The 11,677-nt window shown below is 45.0% G+C and overlaps 2 protein-coding genes across 9 annotated transcripts; both read right to left on the bottom strand.

Annotated features, from left to right (window-relative positions):
- Positions 1-35: 35 nt before the first annotated feature.
- Positions 36-3,858, bottom strand: KCNRG (potassium channel regulator). The gene is made up of 2 exons (XM_031615708.2): positions 3,281-3,858; positions 36-1,418 (listed from the first exon to the last, which is right to left on the bottom strand). Exons 1-2 carry the CDS (start codon positions 3,856-3,858, stop codon positions 1,166-1,168), a joined length of 831 nt encoding a protein of 276 aa, XP_031471568.1. The 3' UTR covers positions 36-1,165.
- A 1,543-nt stretch (positions 3,859-5,401) lies between these two features.
- Positions 5,402-10,263, bottom strand: TRIM13 (tripartite motif containing 13). Of its 8 annotated transcripts, none has more exons than XM_090132095.1 (4): positions 10,127-10,209; positions 9,549-9,707; positions 7,907-8,040; positions 5,402-6,644 (listed from the first exon to the last, which is right to left on the bottom strand). In XM_090132095.1, the coding sequence occupies exons 3-4, from the start codon at positions 7,922-7,924 to the stop codon at positions 5,412-5,414; spliced, it is 1,251 nt and encodes a 416-aa protein (XP_089988221.1). In that variant the 5' UTR covers positions 7,925-8,040; positions 9,549-9,707; positions 10,127-10,209; the 3' UTR covers positions 5,402-5,411. The 8 variants fall into 8 exon arrangements, with proteins under 8 accessions (XP_089988221.1, XP_089988224.1, XP_089988228.1 ...); XM_090132098.1 differs by lacking the exon at positions 10,127-10,209 and adding an exon at positions 9,861-9,986; XM_090132102.1 differs by lacking the exon at positions 9,549-9,707.
- Positions 10,264-11,677: the final 1,414 nt, after the last annotated feature.

The raw sequence follows: 11,677 nt of genomic DNA, 5'->3' as shown, positions 1-11,677 counted from the left end.
AAACATGAAACAGAAGACTGATCCCCACCAGCCATCAGCATTCCTACATGCTGTAAAGAAATTCACACTTTAAAGCTAAAGGAAAGCTAGATCTAATTAATCAGTCAGACAGGCTGATGTAGCGTTGGAAAGATGGTGTTTTCTCAACAAGAAACAAAATTAGATTCAAATAATGAATCCTTGACACTGCCATGATTTGCCTGTTAGGCAGGACAAAAGTTTCATCATCTATAAAGCCTTATTAACTCAGCTCTCCCATCTCTCCCATACCTGAGCTAATTCTGGCACCTTTACAAACCATCGTACAGGGTTAACATTCCCAAAGTGACCTTCCTAAATATCTTTTCATTTAACAAGCACTAAGAGATGCCTTGTACTATTTTGTTTAAAATTTCACCAATTCTTCCATCTGAAGGACTATTCATCACATTTTTGTTCTTACAGTTAAGGCTCTAAGAACTGACTGTCTCTTTGTTCGTATCTCAAGTATTTTCTGAGGACCTTTATCATTTAATTCTCAGCACTAATGAGCAGCTCAGCGTCTTCAGAGTGTGGGGAGAGGACAGAAGAGTATTTTGCAAGAGACAGTGAGACATTATTATTTCATGAACGCCAGCAGTGGCTTCACAAAGCCATGCTCTCGTGTCTCCAGGCCCACAGCAACATAACTTGTGACCTTGCCATTGCAGGAATTGGTGTGTGTTTCCAAAGCAGAAACAACCTCCAGTCTTTTAGGTTGACATTCCTCCTCCAGCCACTTCTCCACACTGCTTCAGTGAGAGTTGTCAAATTGCTACTCCTTTGCATGTGATCGTATTTGAAGAGCACAGAACATAGGAATAATTTTCTAGAAGGAGTGACTGATTTTCTGTGAGTCACAGAAGTTTTAGCCACAGAGAAAAACAAAAACTGCCCTTGAAAGTACTGCAATCTGGTCCACAAAAACAGCATTGAATCTGCGGTTCTTTTATTTAGAATTAAAGAGGGTGGAGCAGGGAAAGGCAGGAAAGCATTTTTTTTTCCGCCTCCTTTTATAACAAGTTGTTTGTTTGTTATTTCCCTCAATAGCTGCAGTTTCAAATGAGCAAACAAACGAAAAAAAAAAAAAAGGCCACTGGTGCTGACACACACCTCTTCCACCTTCACAGGAGTATAGCAAAATGCCTTATTTCCCCTTCTGCACTCGGCTTTTCCTTGCCTGCACCATCCCAGAGCTCTCCGGGTGTTGGTTTGCAGCAATGCTAAGGCTTGCAGGCCTCTGTGTCCTTTCAAAACTGTAGCATTCCACTTTTTCGTCACTGGAAACTGTCCTGGTGCTTATGAGGTGAAATCCATCTTTGAGCAACGTGTCAATCAGCAGGCCTAGCACGTTAGTACCATTTATCAGCATTCTGTTGTCAGGTTTTATGGAAACATACCTGAAATAAGAAAAAAAAAAAGCAGTTACAGAACACTTGTAATACTTTTCTTGAAGGATGTAATCAAACAACAAAAAAAATAGAACAAAATCAAGTGCTCAGATGGAGCATGCCAGCAGTTGGCTGCACAGACCTACAGCCAACATGCTGGATCTCTTCCCCCCTTTGAGGACAACTTCACTCCTTCCCTCTTTGTAAGAGCAGCATTCCTCAGCTTGCTGTTTACAGACTGAGCAATAAACCCTTTTCCTTCACCCCCCCAACAAAATTTACTTAAACCAGCAGAGAACCCTGAATTCATTGCATTCAGTGCAAGAGAGGTGGACAACATGCTCTGTGTAATCTGTGACAACTTCCCAGGTAAGAGATGATGGAAAGGACAGCAAGGCAATGCACATCCCAACAGCACCACTTCCCACCACACAGGATCTCTCTGGAAACAGTGACATTTATTGCAGTCACCCTGTCAGCAGCTCTGGTGGTAACAAATAAGAAAATCATTTTCACATCACCTCAAGATTTTACTTGGTATCAAGTACAGTGTAAGAATCTATCCAATTGAAGGAACAGAAGTCAAATAAAAGTACTGTTACAAAATACATAAGCTGAGGACTGAAACTGTTCCACAGTTCACAGGGAAATACACCAAACATTTATGGAAAGCACACAAGAAAGACGCCAGCACAAAGACCGAGTCAAGAGAAATTCAGCAGGCTACGGAGCCAAAGCTGCCTTGTTTCAGGGGGGTTCAGCATCAGGGGATGCTCTTCTACTGATATGCAAAGGAAAAGTCCTACCAAGTCAGAATTAAAAAAGGAAAGAATCAGGAATATTCCACTTAAGCAGCCATAACGTGCTCAGCCAACTGTCAGTCCAGTAAAATAATTAAAAATAGATAAAACTGAGGTTTGCCATATAAATAGATGTTGCTTCACAAATGCAAAGTAGTTCTCTCTCCCCTGTGCTTGCTTAGCTGAAGAGAGCTAAAAGGAAGATAGGCTCTATTGATTTTTTTAAGACACAATCAAAGGACTGCTGTGTTAATTCAAATATTCGGAGAGAATAACCCTTTTGGAACTATTTCAATGAAATTTCCATGAAGTTCCAGATGTTCTAGCTGCCACAGAGGACAAATGAGGTTACATTTTCTTATACAGTAAGAATGTGTCCCCATACAATAGAGACATCCAGCAAGAGCTTGTTTTAAAAATATAAGTTGCTATTGGAATATGATACTGCTATCACAAAAATCATTGATTTACAGAGATCTTAATTAAACAAACTTGGCTCTGAGAAAACCCACTGTGTAACCCATAGTTAATAATATACCCCTTCTTCATGGAATAAAAAGGCTCTACAAAAGCTCTCCGGTCCCTGAACTGCCATCTCAGTTCCTCTGGTGCTTTTGACCCTGTTTAACCACCCTTTTTTTCCTCTTTTCAATATGAATGTCTACAGGCCTGTAAGCTAGTGGATTTTATACCTCACTGCTTATTTATTTTGCTTTCTTTGCCTCATTTCATTTCATTTTTCGAGTTTTCTACGAGGTCACTGATGCTATGAAATTCTAAAGCCTTGCAGAGAGAGCACAGAAGAGAGACCCAACCAAACACAAAAATGAACATCAAGAACAGTATTTCAGACAGTCAGGAACATTTTTAAGAACATGATAGAAATCAAACAGGGTACTTCAGAGCTGGAAAACATAACACTAAGCTAGCAGAAAGAAGGAAACATTTTTTTCCTCTGACAATTGTCCAACAGTTTCTTCTCAATGAGCTTGCTAAGTGTGCGGAGTGCACTCCATGAAACAGAAGCCAGGAAGCTGTTTCTATCATGACAAGTCACATTCTGGAGAGTACCTGGCCACAAACCGGTCACCAGCAGAGCAGTCGGTTCCACACTGAAAAACCATGTCGTGATGAGAAGGTCTTTCCAAAGGAAGTGGAATTAGTGGTTTCTGAGAAGGAAAAGGACTGCTCCAGCCCTGCCCTGGCAGCTGCCCCGTAAGCACAGTGATCTGCTCAGCCAGTGTCTCCACGGTGCTACTGCAGGAACCGAAGATCCGGAAAAAGGCCTGCATCTCCTGGAGGAAAAAACGCACCTCCAAGATCTCCAGCCTCGGCTTCAGGAGGTGTTCCTTGCCCAGGAGCTCAGCCAGAGGGTACAGCTCATAGAATTCCGCTTCTCTGCGCAGCCTCTGGAAGTCTGAAAAATCAGGAGGCAGGGAGACCTGAAGAGTCCTCAAGAAGTCCATGATGTAACTGAACAAAGCGCCGTCTCTGTCCACAAAAAACTCTCCATTTACCAGTTTAAACTCCGGGTCGTCACCACCCAACATGCGTGCTAACCTGGACTCGGGGAACTGCAGCAAGGTGCAGGGCCGGGTTACAAATCTCACACCTCCCACACTCAGAGCAACCACCTCTCGACCGCTCATCGCTACCTCAGCTCCGCTCTGTATGTCCGTGACTTGATCTCTGCTAACCCACAGGCCATCTGCAGCAACGTGTGGGGCAGCAGCAGCACTCCCAGGTAACAAAGATGTAAATACAATACTTTTGTTTGCAGGGTTTGGTTGCTTGGAAACTTTGGTTCTTGGAACTGAAGCTTGTAAGGACTACTGGAAGACAGCACACTGATCATCACAACATAATAAATCACGATAGAGGCCGAGGAACATCCCCGAAGTATGGCACCCATTTCTTTTGTTTCCTGGAAACGTGGACAGAATGCTTTTATTCTATATATTGCTGTTCATAGGACTACCGTAAGAAAAAGGGAGATGTACTTCAGGCCACATATTTCAGGATCATATGCTCTTAAAGAAGGGCACTTCAGCAAACTCAAGCTTACAGTTCACTTAAAGCCACTGTTATCCTACAAGCAAGCCAATACCCTAGAAAACTCAATTCCCAGTACATTAAAAGATCGTATCTATATCTTCAATGTTAAAACACCAACAACATCCTTATTCCCAAGGCCTTACACACCATTCCAAGCAAATCATCCCATCTTTTTTCCTGGCTCTCAGAATTACAATCTGGATCGACACGGATGGAGAGAAACTGCTCCACCTGCAACCTTTGCAGGCCTACAACACAAGCTGCCTTCTCACCACACTGACTGTCAGCATCAGAGCCACATCTTAAGGAAGCGTGGCTTCAAAGAAACATGGACAAATCAAGACAACCCAGTGATGTCATGCTGGAGAAGTAAACTGCAAAGAATAGAGTACCTTGCGGCTTGTTCTCTTATCAACATCAGTTGATTTCTCTTTACCTCTAGAATTTATTTGAGGTGTTTACCCTGAATTTGTTTTTGTAGTATAGAACATGTAAACAATAAGCAGTACCTACAGTAATCAGAACACACAGGAAAATTCAACTCGTGGTTTTACAAAAATATATAAAAACACATATACATACATGTATATATATTAATCTACGTATACACATACATTTATTTTTCAGGGAATACAGGTAGAACCACCCTCAGGTAGAAAGGGATTCCAGACTGAACTCTGCACTGTGTTTTGCAGTAGAAGGGCAAGCTTAAACCCTTCAGTACAACACTCTTCTCAATCACAGCTCTCCTATTTGTTTCCAAATCACCTCCAAATTAAGAAAAAAAAAAAAAAATCAACTATGCCCTTTAGGAGTGCTTTCTATCAAAGAGTATACAATTTCTTACTCCACAAGCATTTTGTCATTATAGTAAGTACACAGGCCCTAAATTTCAGTAAGGAAAATGATTTTAAATGAATATTCCATAATCACCACCACAACAGAAGTCCAGGAACGTGTTTTTCAGAGCTGTTTCACCTTCAGTTTAGTAGTGCTCCAACTACGTGAACATTACAGACATTCTGAAAACATTTCAAATCTCTGATTGCTTACAATGAGAGTCTTTAAAAAATAATAATTTTACAATGTTCTACACTTTTTTTTTTTCCATCAAATCTCTTTTACTTCTTACATTTCAGTAGGGACTTCACAACAGTTTGTACTTGCACACAAACTGTGCAACATTATCCAGTACAACCAACGTATAGTTTTTACACTTCTCGCTCAGAAGCGAAGCTCCATCAGTCATCTGTTCCCAGTAAAAGACTGCATGATCAGCTATCTCCACCGTATCTGCCAGATAAGACAAGCTAATGGTAAAGAACTGAGATTTCCAGCACTGGAAGTTGTCAACCACAGACTCCACAAAAGACATTCTGGTGACTGCAAGAATAAGCAAGCAAATGAGAGAGGCTACTATAAATCTGCGTGAAAAGACTGAGGGAATCTTCAATTTCAGACTGTTGTTTTCCTGAGGTAAAGAAAGTTTGTCCACATCAACCAATTTGATTCCATTCCACTGGCTGGTATCAAAGCTCTTCATTGTAGGGGTGATGTCCACATTGGAACAAGGTAAAGGGGTTTCTCTGAGCACCTTGATTTTTTCCCTGAACTCCTGCATCTGTTGCAGAAATACAATGGGTTCAGACACGTCTTTGAAGGCCTCTGCAATGTTAAAAGCCATCCGCTGCTCCTGCAGAATCGAGTTCAGTTTATTGATCTCTGGATCGTAGGCCTGCATCACTGCAAGCTTCATGGTCTCAAAGTCAGAGAGAATCTCGTTTCGCTTCTGCTCCAGCGTGTGCTGCAGTTTATCAAAGAATTCTTTCACCTTGTCAGAATCCTTGGTCAGCATCTGCAGAGCTTTCCGCTTACTGGTTTCCAAGGTATCCAGCCGAGAGAGCGCATCTCCACAACGCCACGTTTCAAAGCCCTGAAACAGGGTTTCAAAAGCCCGCTTCTCCTGGGAATAAGCTTCCTCGATAGAACAGAACACGTGCTTTGTATGGTCACCACGGGTGGCACAAACCCCACAGATCAGCTGCATGTCTGTCCGGCAAAAAATGTTCAGGGGTTGCCCGCTGTGCACTTTGCACACGGGCATTTTTGGAGTTATTTTGATTTTGTTGTACTTCTCCACGATTCCCTTCAGGGAATAGTTGACCTGTAAGCTGTTGACTCCAGTAACAGGAGTTTCCTTCCTGCACGTGGGACACTTGAAAGGGGATGGCCTCCACAGCACGTTCCGCACATTTCCATCCAGTATTCCCTCCAGACACTTTCTGCAGAAGTTGTGTGAGCAGGGCAGGACACGAGGATCATCAAACAGGCTACAGCAAATGGGACAGGTGAGATCTTCTTCAAGGAGCTCCATCATGTCCTAGGAAAGAGAACAAAGATGGTAACAGAAAAGAATGTGCTTCTCCTCTCTGGGAAACACACAAAAGCTGATCTCCATTTGAGGATCTATTTTTTTTCTCAAGGATCCGAAAGGCAGAGCCCCAGATGGGCTGTGACAACCCAGGCCAGAATCAGATCTTCCCCAAAGGGATCAAGTTAGCTGTGGAATCTGGCCACCAGATGGCAGGCACAGGAACGGCCCGGGGTCCAGGCAGAACCATTTTCTCACTCTCAAATAAAAATGCTGGAAAAGGGCTTGCCAAGCGAGGCTTTCCACGTCAAATGAAAATAGCTCATGTGCTAATAATTCAAGGCTTGTATCTTCCTGCACTGATGCAGTATGCAGAAAAATAACAGATAAAAACTTAAGGAGATTTTCCTGCTCCCACCACATTTGTAAATAACCAAGTGAATGTGTTATTGTTGAGCTGTTCAGCACACAGCCAGCATATTTCAAAGAACAGCTGCCCATAATTTTTGATAATTCAGAGCAAAATAAAACTGTTAACTACTTTTACTCATCCACCACCTCTATTTCCAATTCTCACAGCACTAATGCCTCAGTAGTTTCTTCTTGTGGACAGGACCTATAGGAAAAGGATTTACCACACTCCTCAGTGTGGTAAAGTCTCAGTGGAGGGATGCATTCCTCCATCTTCCCAATGCCTCTAAGCCAAGTTCTCAGACATCCTGTCATCAGAGCAGGCTCTAAGAACACAAATCACTAATAAACACCAAACAGGACACCAGCTTGTATTAGCCAAAACTCTTACACACTTAGATTTGAGCTATAATTAAAAAGATGCTTCTCTTGGATAAACTCAATCCATGTTATGTTTTAAAGTATGTAATAAAATGCCTTTTATAAATTAAAAGATGTATCACAAGAAGAGCATCAAAGTAGTCCTGTAACAAGCAAAGCATGAATGAATGAGCTCTTTTATCTAGTTCTGATGTTATTGCTATGGTTCCTGTCCCCTCTAAGAAATATAAAATGGCAAAGAAAGAGAACCAAGAGAAGAGCTACAAGGAAAGATACATGCTGCATAGGACAAGACTAATAAAATACCACTGATCCTAGCAGAGCACAGGGAAGAATGGCAAGGCCAGTCCTGAGTTTCCTTCACAACTAGACAGTGAGACCTCACAGTTTCCATGCTTCTCCAGCAACAAGGAAGAGGGGAATTCCCCATGTTTGCTTGGATAAAGGAGTTTGAAAGAGCTGCCAACTTTTCTACTCACCCTGAGGACCAAGGTCATCAGGTAGAATGCACCTGTTAGAGGTAGGGACAAATGCTGGAGAAATGGTCTAATTACTCCATTTGCCACCTAAGGTTTCCTTTAAGGCCACAGATCTCATTCAGAAACTTCATTTTCTGTAAAAAGAAAGCAATTTTGAAACACCTCTCAATGCTGGTACAAGCAAAGTTTCTCTCTTGCATTCTCTTTGTAATGGTAGAAAGAATGGGATGAAGGGAAGAGGGTGATCTTGCTCCTAAGCTCCCAAGTACTCCTCCTTAGGAATGATTCTCTTTCCAGCCTTCATTCATTTTAGCCATAGTGGCAGCACACATCAATTTTGCAGTTAAAATGACAGTTCTACACCTTTAATAACTGGAAATTCACCATGCAGAAAATATTTATTCTGGTCCACCTCCTTTACCAGGAAGGATTTTGTTTCTTAGTTAGGGAACTGGAAAAGAAACAGCAGGCCACAAGTAATGCAAAGCACTGCAGAAAACACTACACATTCTATCAAAACTTTAGGGCAAACACTGAAGGCTTTCATGCTCCTAAAAAATACAAAAGCATATGCAAAAATGTTTTGTGATCCATCTTGGTGCATTCCAGGACCACTTATCCAATGAAAAAAACTACGCTTTATAAATGCAACCTAATTTCAAAACCATTGTATGACAGCATTACAAGCTTAGGATTTTAAAAAAAGAAACGGGCAAATCTATAAGCTTTTAGTTTTCCCCCTCTCTTACTAGAACAGTAGTCACACCAAACCAAATATACTGAAAACTTGTAAGACTGGTTGGGACAGCTGACCTGCCTTCTTCAGGAGGTTAATTTCACAGAGGAAGCTGCCTGTGGACTAAAACATCCCTCTGAAACAGGGAAGGTCAGTATTGGTGTGATTACATGTCAAAGCCTAGCAACTTGATGGGACTCAGTTATCCTTACGGGTTCCTTCCAGCTTGGGATATTCTAACTCCTCCACTTCTCCATTGAGGTGTACTCTGTGTAACTTCTGATTTGAGTGCGAATGGCCCAAAATTCACCACCTGTGGTGCACAGACCAAAAGGCACTGAGGTTTATTCCTTCACCTGAACTACACAAACTCTCTGGGGACAGCCACTGAAGATGTCCCCCACTAGAAAGACCAACCTGCAGAGTTTCATCACCCAGAATGGCAGAACAAATCAAACCACAGAGGCAAAAACAAGCTACACTGTAGCTTTTTACTGAACTCCAAAGACAAATTCATCTGGCATGTGCCTCAGCACAGAACTTGGGTCTGTCAGCTAGCAGAAAGCAAAACAGAATTACCAAGCTTCAAGCGAAACAGAAAGAGAGCTCTTGAGTTGCAAGCTTCCCACAATGACATCCAAGCACTGTAAATGAAACTTAACAGGCCGTGCTTCCCCAAGGAGCTGAACTAGCCAGGAGGGCTCTCATCCCTCTCCCTCTACACGGCCCCCCACTCCTCATCTCCTCGAGTTGCGAGTGACCAGCCTGGTCTTCCTCGGGTCCCTGTGTCCAAGCCACCCAAAACACTGGGCCTGGAGATAAAGGCAGGATAGGAGATGGGAGCTTCTCCTTCCAGCACCTCACTGGGGAGAAGCACAACCCGCCCAAGCACCAGCACGAACATACAGCACACAACTGCCCTCCGGTCCAGCGGCTGCTCAGACAGCAGGGAGCTGCGGAAAGCGGCCACGCTTGGAACCGATTATTTCACCGCCAAAGGTGGTTTTACTTCTGAGGAGCATCAGAAAGATCCAACGCGTACGGCTTCCAGAAAGCCGGAAAGGCCTGGGAAAAGAAAACGACAAGCACAAAACGAGGCTTACGGGGGAAGGAGAGAAACAAGCTAACGAGGATCGCCCCTTCCCGAAGCACCGGGCTCAGAACAGCGCCGACGGCCGCGCCGCAGCCGCACACAAAGGCTGCCCCGCCGCCACTCACCCTCCCGGGCCGGGTCCCGCCCGGCGGCCCCCAGCCAGGCGCCGCGCCCCCCCTGCGCGAAATGGCAGCGACGCCGCAGAAAATGGTCGCGGTTCGGGCGCGGCGGGGCCGGCGCTACCCGAGCTGCCCGGGCAGAAGAGGGGGCGGCGGCCGCCGCCGGACCGGGGGAGGCGGGGAGCGGGCGGCCGCGACCGCCCGACAGCGCGGCCCCCGCCCGCGGGCCGCTCGTATCGAGCCCTGCCCCTTCCCGTGCCGGTCGCTCTCACCTCAGCGCGGCGGCGGACGGCACCGAGGGCCGCCATTCCCGGCCGCGCCGCCGCACGCCCCTCCTCCTCGCTCTGCCGCTCGGGGCGGGCAGCGCTGGAGGAGAGCGACGGGATGAGGGCTGCCCGCTCGCCTCGCAGCCTGCCGGCACAGCGGTGGCACTTTAATCCCTCGCTCGGATACGCAAACCGTACTCGAGATGTCCCAGCACTTGGGCTTTTATGTCTCGGGATGCCTTTCAGAGAGACCTGGGACGGGCTCCAGCTGTGGGCTCAGGACAACCTCATGAGCTTGAACAAAGCCAAGTCTTGAACCTGGGTTACTGCAGTCCCTGCTATCGGTGCGAGTTGGAGCCGTAAGGATGGAGTGCAGCCCTGCTGAAAAGGACCTGAGGGTACCGGCAGGTGGCAAGCTGGACGTGAGCCAGCAGCGTGCCCTCGCAGCACAGAAAGCCAACCCTATGCTGGGCTGCATCCATAGCGGCACAGCCAGCATGGTGAGGGAGTGATCCCACCCTCTGCTCTGCGCTGCGAGACCTCACCTGGAGCACTGCATCCAGATGTGGAGTCCTCAGTGCAGGAGGGACGTGGACCTGTTGGAGTGTGTCCAGAAAAGGGCCACCAAAATGATCCCAGGGATGGAACACCTCTCCTACAAGGACAGGCTGAGAGAACTGGGGCTGTTCAGCACGGAGAAGAGAAGGCTGTGAGGTGACCTGAGAGCGGCCTTTCAGTATCTAAAGGGGGCTGTAAGAAGGAAGGGAGCAGACTCTTTAATGAGATCTTCTGTGACAGATCAGGGGGACATCGTTTCAAACTAGAACTGAAGAAGTTTAGACTGACCATGAGGAAGAAGTTTTTTATAATAAGAGTGGTGAGGCAGTGGCACAGGCTGCCCATAGAGGTGGTGGATGCCCCATCCCTGGAGGCACCCAAGGTCAGGCTGGACGGGGCTCTGAGCACCTGATGGAGCTGTAGGTGTCCCTGTTCATTGCAGGGGAGTTGGACCAGATGGCCTTTAAGGGTCCCTTCCAACTCAAACGATTCTATGATTCTGTCTTTCCCAAGTGTGCCTTGTCTACGCTTTCCCAACAGCCATCTTTATATTAAGAATTTTACTGAACTAATTTTACTGAACTTCTCTTGAATATTTTGGTTAAGGTTATTGACGTTCTTGGCATTTTAGATTCCCCTCTCATTGTAAATTACATATTTCTCATACAACTTCTTTTCCTCGTGTATTTCTTGAGTATAGTTCATTGCCCATTAATTCTTTTGATTGAAATGAGCACATTTTACTGTCCTATTCTGTTCCCTTATAAATAAAGAGGAAACTGCTTGGGTCAAAAAGTGCAGACCAGCTTCCTAGCATATTTCTTCTTTATCTGGACCATCCAATAATTTTCTTGTCCTACCTTGCTTCAACTCCCATCAGATCAGAAAACTTAGACCTCAGGACAAACACAGCAAACACAGTTTCAATTCCTATGCAGTCAGACAGGATTTCTGTGTTTAATTTAGTCATAACATGATAGTCATCAACACAACCAAATA

This window comes from Phasianus colchicus, chromosome 1 (genome assembly GCF_987193195.1).
Source record: "Phasianus colchicus chromosome 1, bPhaCol1.hap1.1, whole genome shotgun sequence".
Classification (NCBI taxonomy): domain Eukaryota; kingdom Metazoa; phylum Chordata; class Aves; order Galliformes; family Phasianidae; genus Phasianus; species Phasianus colchicus.
Note: the sequence above shows the minus strand (reverse complement) of the source record. Positions and strands in the feature narration are given on the sequence as shown.